At 49.0% G+C, this 16,039-nt stretch overlaps 1 protein-coding gene across 9 annotated transcripts in view; it reads left to right on the top strand.

Moving 5' to 3' along the window:
* Positions 1 to 16,039, top strand: part of MTUS2 (microtubule associated scaffold protein 2) — a 496,786-nt gene that overhangs the window by 466,045 nt on the left and 14,702 nt on the right. For all 9 annotated transcript variants that reach the window (XR_007473089.1, XM_049701107.1, XM_049701108.1 and 6 more), the window contains one exon: positions 9,279 to 9,493. Coding sequence is in view for 8 of the 9 variants with exons in the window: in XM_049701107.1 (XP_049557064.1) it covers positions 9,279 to 9,493 (215 nt within the window). In the remaining variant the exon portion in view is untranslated. The remainder of the gene's footprint in view (positions 1 to 9,278; positions 9,494 to 16,039) is intronic.

Below are 16,039 nucleotides of genomic sequence, written 5' to 3'. Positions count from 1 at the left end.
CTTTAGGGCTGCATTTTGGAGGGAGCTCATCATGAAAATGGTATACCCTTCCCTGTCTTCTTCAAGAGAGGACAGTGGGCAAGTATAAACTCTTCTTGATGACCCTTGGTCACCATTCCAGTATCCCTAGAATTCTAGCATGCCAGGGCGGAAGGGGGCTGAACACTAAAGGTGCCTATCTTCATCCGCTCGGGCTGCTATAACAAAATACCATACGTTGGGTGGCGTAAACAGCGGACATTTGTTTTCCCACAGTTCTGGAGGCTGAAGTCCAGATCGGGGGGCTGGCTGGTTTCTGCTGCGGCCTCTGTCCTTGGCCTTTGGGAGGACCTCTTCCGCCTGTGTCCTCACCTGGCCTCTGAGACATCCCTGGTGGCTTTTCTTCTTGTACGGACACCAGTCACGTTGGACTAGGGCCCCACTGTAATGGCCTCATTCTAACTTAATCACCTCTTCAGAGACCCCATCTCCAAATAGGGTTGCACTCTGAGGGCCTGGGGATGGGGGCTTCAACATGTGACTTTAAGGCGAATACACTTCAGCCTGTGACGGTGCCTGACCTCCTCATTTTACGGATAAGGATGTGGAGACCCAGAGAGGTTGAGTGAGTTGCCAAAATTCCCACAGCTCGTGTCCGCAAAGCCTGGGACAGAGGCTGGCCTGGAGACCAGGGCTCCTTCTGCCTCCCACGCCTTACTGAGTCTTGCCTTTGTCTCCTGTCCCTTCCGGGTGTCATCTGACCACTTCTGTCCTGGGCTCTCACTCCCCAACCCCTCCCCACCCCTTCTAAATCTGTTGGAAACTCTGACAGTCCGGATTCAGTGTGCAGGAAGGGTTTCTTACTGTGTGGAAGTTTAAGTTGTAAAGGGGTGGGGTGTAAGTGGGCACTTCAGGACACATATTTGGGGATCTTGAGGCTCCTATATATATATAGTCATCCAGTTTGGAGGCCGTGTTCCCAAAATTTGACCCCCAGGTAAATGTTAATGCACTCTAAAAAGCCACCTTGATGAGAAACCTTTCCGTATTTGTTCCATAGCATTGGAAACGCCTAGCAGCTAGAAAGTGCCCTTCATCTTACTGCATCCCGTGCCTCTCGGGTTCTCCCCCGAACCATTTACACACCCTCAGGTAGGGAAGCACATCGGTCAACCTGTGCCCGCCTCACTGGGGGAGATTTAATAATGAGAGTTTATCCTGAGGTATCATGCTTTTAAGACTTCAACACTTATAAAATAGGCCACAGCATATGCCCACGCGAAATGAAATATTATCGTTAATGATTGAAGTGTCGCAAGGCTTGTCAAAATTCAGCAGTCCTGAATTTCACATTTTTCATACTAATTGACAGCATCCAGAAGGGCCCTTCTTGGGTACCGTGAACCAGAGGTGAATTCCACCATAACGTTTGTGAACCATGGGCCCTTATATGTACATGAATCCGGCTATTAGTTCAGTAGAGATTTATTTGGTGCCTAATGTGTGCCTTTCTCCCCGGTTCGACTCCTCCTCTGATGTTTGCCTCTCCTTAAACGGCACCACCGTCCCCAGTCGCTCAGACCAATAGCCTGAGTCATCCTCGATGCCGATTCCTGGCTTCCCCTCACCTCCCTCGTCCAATCCAGGAGCAGATGAAGGTGGCTTTGCCTCCCAAATGCCTCGCACACCCATCCAGCCCTCACCAGTCTGCATCCCCAGTCCCGGGCACCGTTATATCCGCCTGGACCCCAGAAATGTCCTCCGCGCGGCTTTCCTTGCCTCTGTCGGGCAATTCTCCATGCAGCCACCAGGGGGCTCTTGTAAAAGCTTCATGAGCTCTTGTTTCCCCCCGTTTTAAGACTCGCGGGGGCGGGGGCGGGCGGTCTTCCAGTTAGAGGACTACAATCCCCACTCCTCTCCGGGGACCACGGGCCCCGCGTGATCTGACCCCGCCTCTCTCCATCTTCACCTCCCTCCACTGGCTCCATCACGGGTCCTCGAGCCCCGTGTTGTCTTCCTGTTCCTTAAGTGAGCCGAGTGTTCCCACCTCCGGACCTTTGCTCTGGCGGTTCCTGCGCCTCGAAACCCCTACCTCTAGCTCTCTGGACGCCGCCCCTTCCCCGTCGTTCACATCCACCTGGGTGGTGTTTTCTCCGGCACCTCCTTCATCCGCCGGCCGCCGGAATCTGACCCCGGCCCTAGCCCTTCCCTAGCATTGCTCTCATTTAACGTCCTTCACTACAGTTGTCTCAGGTTTTCACGATCTAACTTTTTGCCGTTTAAAATTTTTGCCCGCGTCTGTCTTTGCCCACCTGACAGCGTGTCTGATTCACCATGGGACTGGGCGTGGCCCGTAGCAGGTGCTCAGTAAATTCAATTACTGTCTACTGATGTTCCGCCTGCCTCTCTGACCGGGCCCTGGACCTGCAAAGATGCCGGGAGACCCAGGACTCTCCCCCTGGCTCTTTCACTCCCATTTCTACTCCTAGTCTCTGAACCTTTCCTCCATCTCAGCCCCTCCTTTTCTCTCTTGTTGACATTTTCATCAAAAAGAAGGTCCTAAAGAAAGAGAAAGAGAGAGCAGGGCAGTAGAGGGCAGTGTGGCCAGGATCTCAGGCAGCGAGTTTCATGGACTGAGCCTGCGGCCTCCTGTGGGTCATTGTGATTTGACAAGTGTGAACAGAGACCTTCGCCACCAGAGGGCTTTCCCAGGCATTATAGCTCCCCCTGGTGGGCACTGATTTGTTACAGGATCACTGCCATCCAAAAAAAAAAAAAAAAAAACCCCGGAAAAGCTTCACAAAGACGCTCACAATCTTTAACCCCACGTAACTCTACTCCTGGAAATTTGCCCTGATGAACAAAGCAGAACAGTATATGAGTGACACAAAACAAATGTCCGACAATAAGGACATGTAAATTACGGTGCATCCACATGAAAGTACAAGGTAGACGTAAAAATATTAAGTAGGAAGACATGGAAACTTCCTAACAGAATATTCAGAAGTCATACCACTGCAACAGCTATGAAGGGACTACACAAAGGGAAAATTTCATTTTCTTTGTGTAGTGAGTTGCGGGTAATTTTTAAATTACATTTTTTCCTTGAAAGTTATTTTGTCTTTTCAGTTACTCCCCATCTCTCAAAGAAACAACTTAATCTTTTATCTACTGTGAGATGTCCTGTCACTATGTAACGATACTGACTATTATTTTACTAGGGCTACCGTACAAAGTACCGCAGGCTGGGGGACTTAAACAACAGAAATTAATTTTCTCATAGTTCTGGAGGCTGGAAATTGAGATCAAGATGCCAGCAGGGTTAGTTTCTTCTGAGGCTTCTCCTCTTGGCTTATAGATGGCTACCTTGCCTTCCCTCTACAGGTGTCTGTGTCCTGTAGACTCCAGTCATATTGGATTAGGGCTGACCCTAGTGACCTCCTTTTAACTTAATTACCTCTGTAAAAATCCTGTCTCCAAACATGGTCACATTCCGAGGTACTGGCGGTTAGGACTTCAACATATAAATTCTGGGGGCCACACAGTTGAGCCCGTAACAGTGACTGTTATCATAGTACCACGTATTTATATACAGTATCATTTCTTCATATTTAGATGGCTTATTTTATGATCGTTACATCTAAAGCACTTCCTGTGACATAAAAGGCAGTATAGTATCATTCCTTATGCTTTATCATGAGTTAGAGCCAGATAATTTTCTCCAGTTTAAATCTAGTGCTGTAATTACTAATGTTTGCTACCTCTTTGGTAAACCAATAACAAGTTGTAATTATTCAAGGGACATTTGGGGCAATTGTTTAAAGAAAATTGATCTTACTCACTGGGTTTTTTCTCTCTCATTTGATGTATGAACTGTGGTATATATGTATATACTGGGTACACACACTATATATTCATGCATACATACATATATATGTTCAATGATTTAAAACTGTACAACAGACTCTGATAATCTTGTTTTTGCTTTTCAAACTCACGCTTATGAATTAGAAATGTCATAATACTCCTGGCCTGTCATAATCCTGTTCTTTTAGAAATTATTTTCTCAGCTTCTTAGTTTCTAGGGATTTATTATTGTGGTGTTTGCCTCTCACACTATAAAGTACCAAATGTTTTCTCATGAATAGAAATAATGAAAGCAAGACTCCAGATGTTACCCATTAAATTAGCCTACGTTAATCCCTATCTGCCCCAATAGATACATTTTTCAAGATTTACCAGAGGCAAGAGGATGTTTATTTCTTTAGGGACTCTGTTACTGGAGCTCTTTCCCTGGTGCCTCAGCTGCGCTTCTTATCCAATATCTTCTGCAGGCCTGGGGCTTATGACATGGGGTCATTTCAAGAATAGAAGTGTCATTTCTCATATATAATAGCGCTTGGGAATTTGGGGGTTGGTGCTACATGTGGGAAAGTGATTACGTTGCCACTTCATAGACAGCAAAACTGAGGCCTGCCAAGCTCATGATTTGTTTAAGGCAACAGTACAGTTCAGGGACAGCTGTAGGATGAAAATCAGTCATTTCTGACCCCTCAAAAGAGTGCCAGGCCCATGAATCATCCTGCCACGAACATAAATAAAATCGCACGTTAGATGGAAAAGTCCTATCCTTTCTGACCACAGGCTACATAACCTTTGAAAACCTAGTCTTCTCCTTAGTCGTGGTAGTAATTTTTAAAAATATTTTAACTCATAAGATATGAAAACACATAATAGGATTTTCTCAAATACATACTGTTGCAGGTGTTCGTTGGGCAGTGAGCCCTGTAACTTAAACACACAGCCTCTAAGGGAGGGTCAGAAATACAGATGCATTTCCATTCCAAGGAGAAGTACACTGTCATCCTCTTTCTGCATCTTGCCTTTTTTGTTTAACGGTGTATTACAGATCATTCCACGATAACATGAAAAGATTCACCTTATTTTTTTACTGGTTACCCGTATCCCATTGCACGTAGGATTTGTCCTATGTGAATAGTGGATTTATCATCATTCATTTAACTAGCCCCCCACTATTTCCTGAAGGCAAATCGTGCTGTAGTCGTCATCCTTGACCAAATTTTTTGTGCCCTTGTGAAATTGTTAGGTTAGAAGATATGTGTCATTTAATTTTTCCTCCAGTGTAACTGATTTGTTATTATTCATTTCTTTACCTTTTTGTTTTATTCCATCTGTGCGATCTATATAGTCAACTTACTGTTCTGATTTCCTAAAGATACTGATATTAGTATATGACAAATACATTTTTCCCATACAAAATAGTACTTGTTAAAGAAAAATACATGATGAGCATTTTTTATTATCTTCATTTGAGTCTTATGTGCTATTTCTAGTTAAGAAACAGTAAGAGTGGTTCTCAGGTTTCCTTAGGCTCCACAGATATCCGTGTGTGCGTGTGTGTGTGCGCGTATAAAACAGTGTAGTGGTGGAATTTTTATTTTGTCAGCAAACATCGTCATCATTGTTATACAGAATCTCAAAGTCCAAACGTGAACTTTTCCTCTACAAAAACATCAAATTTATCCTGAGATATTTTTCCTGTCATGTTATTTTGCAGATTTTCTTTCCATATTTGGTAAGAACTTTATTGAGGTATAATTCACGTACCATAAAATCCACTCATTTAAAATGTGAATTGAAAACAATTCAGTGGTTTTTAGTATATTCACAGTTATGCAGCTGTAACTATAATGTTTTAGAACATTTTCATCACCCCAAAAAGAAATCCTTTAGCTGTCACCCTTCTCAAGCTCCCATCCCTAGCTTTTAAATTTTGAAAGACACTTGTGCCCTCCAAAACAGCTCTCAGTCATACCCCACCATCGGTCCCTCGAAGGCCGGCTTCCTCATACCCTCCCTGTATTATCACAATATTTCATTTTGATCAGCCTCGTAGGCGGACAACATCTCCTGCTTCGATCTGCACGTATTGAATCATGGATGGTGCCGACCATCTGTTCTCATGTTTCTGGGCTGTTTATGCTTCATCTCTGCACTGCTTTGTGGACCTATTTTAAATAAAAACAAACATGTTGTTGTCACTGCTTCATTTTGATCCCATCCACCGGGGCAGGATGCATGGGGCAAAGACGGCTAGGAAGTTAGTTCTACGGAAACAAGAGCACCCTCCAAAGAGACCCCCCATGCACCCAGAAACCCGCCCCAGGGCTCGCTGCCCGGGACTTACCCGTCATTATCCTGTGCCCGCACCCCGCCATTCTTGTGTTTTGGATGACACTGCACCCTCCCCCAATGTAGGTAAAATAATTGCTCCTTGGCGGGGTGGGGGAGGGATGGACTGGGAGTTTGGGGGTAGTAGATAAGAACCATTACATATAGGATGGGCAGAGCACAGGGGACTATATCCAGTCTCCTGTGATAAACCATGATGGAAACGAATAGGAAAAAGAGTGTCTGTGTGTGTAACTAAGTGCTTCTCCGTTGGCCTCAATCTGGCTTTGTCTCAATCCATGAAACACTGTTTTTTAACGGGCGTTCCATGGTCTTTGTTCTGTTAAAACCCAGTCACCCTAGGATAAACCTGTCTTTATATATACACCTCTTCCCTAGTCTGTGGCTCCTGATAGCTTTTTCACTAGCTAGGGTCCCTGGTGAAATTCTCATAACTTCCCCAAGTTGGAGGGTCTTTGGGGAAAGCTGGAGCTCTGTTTCAGCCGGGGCTCAGCCTCGTGGGAACAGGTGATTCCTCACCACCACCTCCAGGCCTGAGCCACTGTGACCTTTAGCTCCTGGTAGGTTCTTTCTGTGGGGACTGTAGCCTCCCGTGACCTCACTACCAGGGACCAGAAAGCCTCAGCCCGAGTCTGCTGTTCCTGCTGTATTTGTTAGCGATCGAGCAAAACGCCCTTTCACTACTTGTGGTGGGAAGCCCGGTGCACGCCCAACCATTCGTCCTGAGGTACCTATACCTGACCGGAAGGATTTACTCACAGCAGGTGTGACAATAAGATATATGTTCAAGAGAATCCCTAGCATATTTGACACCCAGCATTTGTAACACTCCCTCCTCTGTACCCCAAAAGAATTTTCAGGATAACGCTGTGATAATCAGTCAGAAGCCTAACTTTCCTGACTCACTCTATAAACAATTAGAAAAAAGAAATTTCAATTTAAAGATGATTCGATTGATATTCACATGAGAAGCACATAGTGCCAAGTCTGTGATATTCCTGCCAGGCCTACCTGACCTGAATGTAACAATGAGGAAAGCTCAGAGAGGCCAAATGGAAAGACTGGCCTGTCATCTTCAAAAGTGTCCAGGTCCTGAAAATCCAGGGAAGACTGAGGAAGTATCCCAGACAAAAGGAGACTGGGGATAGTTAAATGCAGCTCGTGATTCAGAACGAGATCCTTTTTCTAGAAAGGACATTATTAGGACAACTGGTGAAATGTTAATGGGTCTGAGCATTGGAGGGCACTGTTGGATCAGTGTTGATTCCTGACTTTGATGACTGCATTGTGGTTACGTAGGAGAATGTCCTTGTTTGTAGGGAATATATGCTAAGGAATTCGGGGTTGATGAGACAGCAGTCAGCCTCTGATTCTCAAATGGTTCAGGGGGAAAACGTCATTTGGACAATAATGTCCTTGTACCGTACTTCCGACTTTTCTCTGTTTGTGATTTTTTTTTAAATACAAAAATTGCTTTGAAAAACCTCGACGGTAATTGTAGCAATTGCTTAGAATGTAGACCAACCAAAAACTTCGGAGGAGTATTTTTTCACCAACATGCTTTAGAGTTGCTGGCACAGGTGACAGCAAAAAGCAGAGGGCTTTTCAAGTCAGTGTGGTTATTGCTTTAAAATTCCCTGCAGACGGTGCGTCCTCTATGGGGGTGCCCACCACCCACCCTCAGTACACCCTGATTACACTGGCACATCCTCACAACTCTTCACGGTTGTGTGTCAGAATCCTCCAAAAAATGATGGGACGCAGGACACAGGGCCAGTTGAAGCCCCTGGACCAAGAAGGCCTTTGGGGACAGTGTTAGGCTGCTGGGCTGGCCAGACTCTTACACGCTGTGCACACAGGGCAAGATCCAGCCCGTCCACAGCTCATTTCGCCAGGGAACAAATGTTTTTAAACATCCCCTGTGCTAATTAACAAACCCTTTGAGAGCCGAGTGTGGCAAAGAAACCGTTGAATTAGCTGCGCCTTTAGGGCAGGACTTCTGATTAGGGTGTTTCAAACGCCATGTAACTACCTTGGATGAATGGTCCTGATCATAACAGCCACCCCTAGTGTGCAGATTATCCTGAGCCAGTACCGATGCTGCTCACTCAACTTCAGTAAAGCGACAAGCCTCCCCAGACTGCAACACAGAGCAGGGAGCGTGGAGGCCCCAGTCTTGGTGGAGTGAGTGAGGTGTCCGTCCACTTTGACGTCTGCACGCGTGTGCATCGTCACCTCCACGGGACCTAAACAGACTAGATTGTCAGGGAAGGCTTTCTCCTTCTTGGAAGCAGTTTGCAGTTGAGGAAGAGACTTTGAAATGAGAGCAGTCCGCTCTGGCCCAGGGGAGGCACGAACTCTAAGTGCTGTCGCAGCCCCTCCCCGCGAAGCAAACCAGAACTGCGGCAGGGCGACCCACCCGTGCAAAGGGGCGTTGAGTGGTTACCCGTCCTTCCTCCAGTGGGGAAGGATGCTGCTGGTGAGGTCTCGGTCACTGAAAGGACCCACACGCACACTTCCTCTACGATTGTCCCGTTCGGCATGTCAGCCTGGAGAGAATCCCGTGCCTCCCGTCTTGTCTCCAGCCTCCAGGCGTGCCCAGGTCTCAAGCCTTGATGGGTGTAAGAGTCACCGTGGCCCTTGTGAAGAGTTGACGTGCTGGGCTCCTGTCTGGGGTTTCTGATCCACCAGGGTGTGCCTAGGAGCGTGCATTTGTAACAAGCACCCAGTATCTGTGATGCCCATGGTCTGTGGACCCTCAGCGAGCCCTGATCTAGCGGCAGAAACATGCGGCTTGTGTTCAGAAAGCCCAGATTTGCCTTCGCAGCTCATGCTTCACATGCTGAGTGGGGACCTTGGGCCGGTTGCCAGAGCTCCCCAGGGCCCAGGTTCACCCCAGCATCCAGGGTCTGTGTTGGGGATCAAATGTGGTAGGGAGGAAAGCACTTGACAAACGGTGAAGCTCTGCAGAAGGATGGGGACCTGGCCTTGGTCCTTACGTCCACCTTGATGCGGTACTCGTGGGGGCTGCAGCGCTTTCGGTGCGTCCTGGCCAGTTTTTTAAGTGTCGCTCTCCCTGTCCCCAGCCTTCCATGCGGCGAAGTGCGAGAAGCTGCAGAGAGAGAAGGCGGAGCTGGAGCGGCGCTGTGAGGATGAGGTGCGCAGGCTGGGCTGGCGGCAGCAGGCCGAGCTGCGCGACCTGGAGCGGCGGCTGCAGCTGCAGTTCGAGACCGAGGTGGCCCAGCTCCAGGAGGAGCACCGCGCACAGCTGCTGCGGATCGGGTGTCAGCACCAGCGGCAGGTCAGTCTGCGCCCCGGCCCGGGCCCTGTCCTTGCCGTAGTCGGGAGACGTGGGTGGGAGGTGGAGGGGAGCCGCTTTGGCCAGGAGTCCGTGCAGCAAGCAGGTGAGCGTCCGGTCAAGCCCGCTCTCCCCACCTGTTTCTCTCCTCTGTCCCCTCCCGTCGTCCCCCGCAGCCACTCTGGTCTCCCCGCCTTGTGCTCCCAGGCACACTCCCACCTCCGAGATTTTGCTCGCTGTGCCCTCTGCCTGGAATGCTCTCCCTCTAGAAACCCCATGGCTCCCTCTCTGCCTCCCTTGCAGACTTTTCTCAGTGAGGCCTTTCCTGATCCAAAATCACAGCTCCTTCCCCACGTTGTGCACACTCTTCCTGTTTAGTTTTTCCTCGGCACTTACTACTACCTAACGTATGAGAACTTTTACTTTGTACCCTATTGATCTTCTGCGTATTCCATAAGGACAGTGATGATGACAGACACATGTGTATCTAGCACGTGCTGTGTGCCAGGCCCTGCTCTTCCCTCTTTACATGTACTAACTCATTTAACCCCCACGATAACTCTTAGAGGGGGTACCATTATTGTCCCCATTTTACAGGTGAGAAAACTGAGACCCAGAGGTTAAATAACTTGCCAGCATTCACGCTTATGAAAGAGCCAGGGTTGGACCCAGTCTGATCCCAGGGTCCGTGCTCTCGAGCACTGAACTAGAGTTTTCTGCCGGGTTTACTGCTAAATCTCTGGCACAGGACTGCCTGCCTGCACAGAGCGAGCCTTCAGTGTGTATTTGCTGAATGAAAGAAGGATTCCGCTCATTAACCTTAGCCCAGCAGTCTTCCTAGAGAGGGTCATTCATCCTGGCATAGCTGGGGAAGAATTCCCAGGGAGCCTGTCAGCCTGAAAGCAGGTAGGAGCCTGGCGTGCCCATCCCCACGGCCAGCTGCCGTGTCCGTTACCGTGTTGGCGCCGGTGTGACAGGCAGGTTAAGACGAGACCACCCTGCTTCCGAGAGAGCTCGTTTGCCCCTCCCTCTTCTCTTCCTCCTAAGTCCCCAAGGCTCTGACGCCTTAATGCCCACCTTCTAATTGTGTATCGTTACCCCTAGTCTGCTCATGGTATCCCTAAGGTAAACTGGCATTTGTGAAGGGCTCACTTTACATCTCAGGCTGGTGCCGAGTGGCCCTTCACTATCATGAACGTTTGGGCTGCCTCCCCGGTGGGTAATCTGGATGGCGCTGGTCCCCAGAGGCTTGTGAATCATGGCGGGCATGGGAGAAATCTCAGAGTAATAATAAGTGCTATTGTTGGGATAAATGGTCTCCTGTTTGACAACACTTTCTTCTGTTCAGCATCTTGGGTTAGTCGTCCTCCTTTTTCTAGAGGCCTGTGGAAACCAGACGCATCTGCCTGCTTGAGGTGGTACAGACTTAGAGGCTGGGAGACAGATAGGTTACAGCTAAGGTTACCTGCTGGGCTAAGATTAGATTAGATTCAGCATCTTGGCTTCTCAGCTGGCGTTAAGTGGACATTTGCACGGCTGCCGTCTTTAGTCTTACCTGCTTCGTGGTCCCTTGATACAGCTCAGACCTGGTGCAGATACTGGCTTGTTCTGTGCCCTGTATCCTGGGGCTATTCATTCCCAATTTTACACAAAGAATGTATTTATACCCATATTCACTGACTTTTGGTCCAAAGTTCTGGGTTGGTTGAGAGGATGCCAAGAGATGGAAGGAAGGGCAGGAGGTGGTCCCCTGGCAGAAGGATGAGCCTCTGAACAAACGCTTATGCTGGGGTGTCGTGTGTGGGAAACCGGGAAGCCAGGGCCACTGCCGAGTGGAGCCCGTCCGCCAGTGGAGGGAGCCGGGGCAGAACCTCGCTAAGTTTTGTCGGTGCAGGAGCCTGTGCTGGGGGTTGTGGCCTCATCTGCCTTTGAGCTGGGACAGCGGCCTTTTAAAGATTTCATACCGGGAGAGATTGGAGGCCCTGACTTTCCCACTTGAGAGTGAGTTACATGAGCTACTTATGCATATTTTAAAAGTGCTCTGTCTCCTGAGAGCTCTGATCCTGTTCTCCCTGATCCTTTACAGCTAAAGTGATTCATTTGCTTATTCATCCATCTAAGCAAAGAATAGTCAGCGAAGGTCCGCCGCACACGCGGCCTCATGACGTCACACTGCAAGAGATGCCAACATTTATAAAACGTGGACTTGCTTGTTCCGTAGCCTCGGGTTATAGATCCAGGGAAGTTCTGAGGCACTTTCTCCAGAAACTGTAATACTGGGTGGGAAATACAGATTCTGTGTTTAGGAACTGAGAGCTTCCTTCCAGATGGGAGGATGAGGGAAAGCTTTATGGTGGAAAGAGCATCTGCACGCTTTACATTCGAGTAAATCATTCCTATAGAAACCCACTGGTTTGGGGGCAGGGGGAGGGATGGATGGTTGAAATCTACGTATCACTCAGGCTCCTGATTCTGGATGTTGGCTCCTGCTGCTGGATGTTGGCTGTTGTCTTGACCTTCAGCTTCTCCAGCAGGGAGCGCGCAGGCAACCAGGAAGAAGGTGAAATGCGCATCAAGCCATATTCTAATTTCCAGGTAGAGTAAATGCTCATGTATTTGGTCCCGGAGGGGGCTCGGTGCCTGGCCGCAGTGGGGGTCTGGAACGTCCGTGGTTCCAGCGATCTGTGCCGACCCTCCACACTCAGGGCCTCTTTGTGGGGGACAGTCGGCGTTCGGCAAGGCTGACCCATAGATCCTGCCATCTCGAGCCTTAAAACTCAAGTTCACCAATGGGGCCTCTCCTGGCGCCCCGGTGCCCCGGCTGGCAGCGCGGAGGCTGCTTCCGTTCTGACGCAGGAATTTCTGAGGCTTTTCTCTGATGAGGAACTCCCTCGAGAAGGCCGGCTGACCTCTGACCTTACCGCAGGATGCCCCTAGGAAGATCCAGCCGTCCACTTGCCTCGAGCGGCAAAGACCGTCTCTCTGTCTCCACATGGGCGTCACTGGGGAGCTTCTGGCAAAGCACTCCTCTTGTCTGCACCCCGCGCTGATGGAATCAGAGTCACGGACTGGGGCTTCCCGGGGCCCAGAGCTGCAGCTGTCTGGTGTCGGGGGATGTGCAGGGCCTCCTTCTTTAACCCTGCAGACAAGTTAGGGTATGAGCAGGGGCGTGGCCTGGCCTCCTGGCTTTCTTACGTGCCTTTAAAGATATGCTAGGACTCTTATCTTAAAAGTCGGATTATAAAGGTGTTTCATCAAATCAGTGCTCATTCTAGAGCTAGCTGCACATTAACAGAAGCCAGATTTCCCAAGCTTCCCTATCTCAGGGCACACGAAACAGATTTTTCAACGTAAACACAAATGCTTTTCCTTTTCTGCTCCAAAGGTACTCGCCCACGGAGCCTGGTGTTCAGTGATCAGACTTGTGACCTTTGACCTTCTCCCTCCAAGACCCTGTGGCAGTTTGTCTCTCTCCCTGACCCGGCCCGGAAGCCCCTCGTGCAGGGCCCCCTGGTTCCTAAAGGCATTCTGGATTCTGCATTTTGAGCAGAGACTCCTTTCCAGAGGAGCAGTAGTGTTCAGCCTTTGGAGTTTACGTTGGCTTTGTCTCGTATCCGGGACACACTTTGTAACCTTTCCTAAAGAAATCATCCTTTTAGACTTAACTGGGAGGCCCAGCGTGCCCACGCTTAATCAGACCGTGCAGAGGCCACTTCGGCCATCATCTCGCATTCTGCCCCATATCCGTCCCGCACAGCAGGTGCACAGCTGCCATCAGCGAAACCACACTCTCTGATCAAATAGAATGAGGTCCCGAGGGCCCCTCTGTCTTCCGGCGCCAGAGCCCCGCCCATCGCAGCGCAGAGCCTCCGGACACTGGAAAGAGGCAGAGCCGGGCAGATAGAAGCCTCTGTGAACACCTGCCCACGTGGTGCGCGGCAGAGGGGCAAAGGCACAGCCCGGAGGGGCATGAGGTCAGCCCAGGAGCTCTGGTGGGGCTGGCTGCCTGCTCAGAGTCGGTACCCAGGACGATGTAGCAGGGATGCAGGGACAGAAGGGATGGTGAGTCGTCTCGTGGAAGGAGAGTCGTTCAGAGAGCCCTGGAGAGAAAAGACAGGGGCAGCTCCCTCTGTCTCATCAGATAGGAAGACACGTCGCAGATGGGGGCAAATGGGAGTTTAATCTGGTTTTCTTTAATGAGGAAAGCCGAGACAATGTAAAGCCCATGCGTCTTCATTCTAAATGGAAGTCTTCTCTCAGTGAATTGCCGAAGGCTCCCATAATTGCATTCTGCAAATGGCTGAATGAAGTAAGCCCACAGCTCTATTCTTACCCATCGGAGAGGGCGGCTTCCCAGCCCTTTGCTTTGCTGGAACTCAGCTAAACAGCAAACAGCTGCAGGAACAGAGCCTGGTGCAGGGACCAGCTGCTGCTCTGTACCCCTGGGACTACTTGATGGGCACATGGACAGACCTCCGCAGCCAGCTCAGAACTTTGTCCTCCTGGAAGAGGGAGGAGGCTGGCCCAGCAGAGATTCTGGGGGGACGGGGGCACCCAGGGTTCTAAAAGGAAGAAAATGAAGCTACCCAGCATAAGTTTGCTGTGGCCGGATAATGGCTTAGCGCCTCTGTCTCGTTTTCGGTGATCTACAACGCAAAACATATCTTGTGTGTCCCTTGGGTCAACTTGTCTGAATCCCCTCAAATGCCTGCCGACCTGGAGGTCTTCTCAGGCTGAGAGCTCGGACGGGCTGCTGCCCCGTGCTCTGGAAAGAAGCCTAGAGCCATAGAGGAGAAGCCATGGGGATTGAAACTGGGATAAGAAAGGGGACGGCCAACAGTGCACGGCCCCTTCCTTGTAGAGGGAACAGTCTTTAAAAACCACACGCATGTCTAGAAACCTAAATCACTCGAGAGTAAGGACCATGATGCCCAGGTTTTGGCTCACTGACTCTCACTGGTTTCCTTCAGAACATCCTGGGCTTTCCTCTCATTGCATGTGGAGGAATTCGGGGATCAGTATTTCATCCCCAAAAGCCCCTCTGAGAGGCTGTAACAGACAGATCACACCCTTACATCATCCTTGGTATATTGGGTGTGGTATTCCATCACCACTAAATCAAAGACCTGACTCCACCAAGGCAGGAGGGCATGCGATGAAGCGCCACCCTTGCTGATCAGAGCAGATCCACCGCCAGGATGAAAGGGACCCTTCTGGAACGTAGTCCCGGCATCCATCTCTCTTTTCTGAAACCACCCGTGGCAATTTGGGTAAGAACCCAATAAATTAGAATCATACTAAGGACTGATGAAAGATTCTTCTTTATACTGAACTAACATACCTCCAAACAATGTGTGGGTACTTGTTTCTAATGGAAGTCACCAGTGGAGCGTGAGGAAGACCAGTTGCATTTTTTTTTAACCGATGATTTGTTTTTCCAAGAGACTGAAAGTCTTTGGACAAAGATTCCATAAAAGACCTTCATATAAACAGGATTTGGACAATTAAAAACTGCGGTAATCGGCCTTTCTGCTGAGTGGATTCATAGCTCTGAGCCTCGAGTGAAGTATTGTTTAATCAAGAATGGCCAGTGGGTAAAAGTGAACCATCGCATACCATGTCCATTTTCATGGCGTAATGCAGCTTTCCGAACGCTGTCAAGTTCGTTGTTGGTCTTGGCAGTGATATTTCTGTTTTAGTGGATGACACTTCCTTTTACCATAGGAGACAGAAGTCGGGCCAACTTTCCCAAGCAATGATGGTATCCAGAATGGGAATCTATCCCATTTTAAAATACAAACACTCCCATGCATCCCCTTCACAAGCGGGCTTCCTTTCTTGTGAAGAGTTCTTCCTCTTTTTACAGATCAAAGATCAGCCTGTGAATTATCCCCAGAGAAATGAGACCCTCTGAGAGGTGGCTGGACAGTGTTCTGAGCCGGTCCGCCGCAGAGCTTCAGGGCATGGGCAGGTGCGCTGGTTCAGTGTTGTTCAAATGCTAGGTTTTGACACCTTAGTACGTTGTGAAATGAATTTAGTGGCTTGTAACTGCATTTTGAAAAACAACAAAGGAACATAGAATAAAAATTTAAAAACGAGATTACTGCAGGTAAGAGGGGAAAGTGTCATTTTGTGAAACTTTGGTTTCACACACACGCCCCGTGTATGCGTGTGTGTGTGTGTGTGTGTGTGTGTGTAACAATGTACAATGGTGTTTTTACAGTGGGTCACCGACAGAGAATTTGGAAAAACATTGTTCTGGTTTGCTATCACAGGGAGAGGTCGTCTTATGCAATGACTCCTGTAAGTCATTAATTTGAAGTTAAAATAACAGCTGCAACAACAAAAGTAACAAAAGCAGTAAAGATGGAAGGTGTGTGGTGGGGCCAGAGATCAGGAAGGGGGAAAATAAAAAATCCTGGGCTGGCGTAGCACAGGGAGATCAGCTCGGTACTTTGTGACCACCTGGGGGGAGGCGGTGGATAGGGAGGGTGGGAGGGAGGGAGATGCAAGAGGGAAGAGATATGGGGATATATGTATATGTATAAC

This window comes from Orcinus orca, chromosome 18 (genome assembly GCF_937001465.1).
Source record: "Orcinus orca chromosome 18, mOrcOrc1.1, whole genome shotgun sequence".
Taxonomy (NCBI): Eukaryota; Metazoa; Chordata; class Mammalia; order Artiodactyla; family Delphinidae; genus Orcinus; species Orcinus orca.
This window is presented reverse-complemented; position numbering and strand designations above follow the sequence as displayed.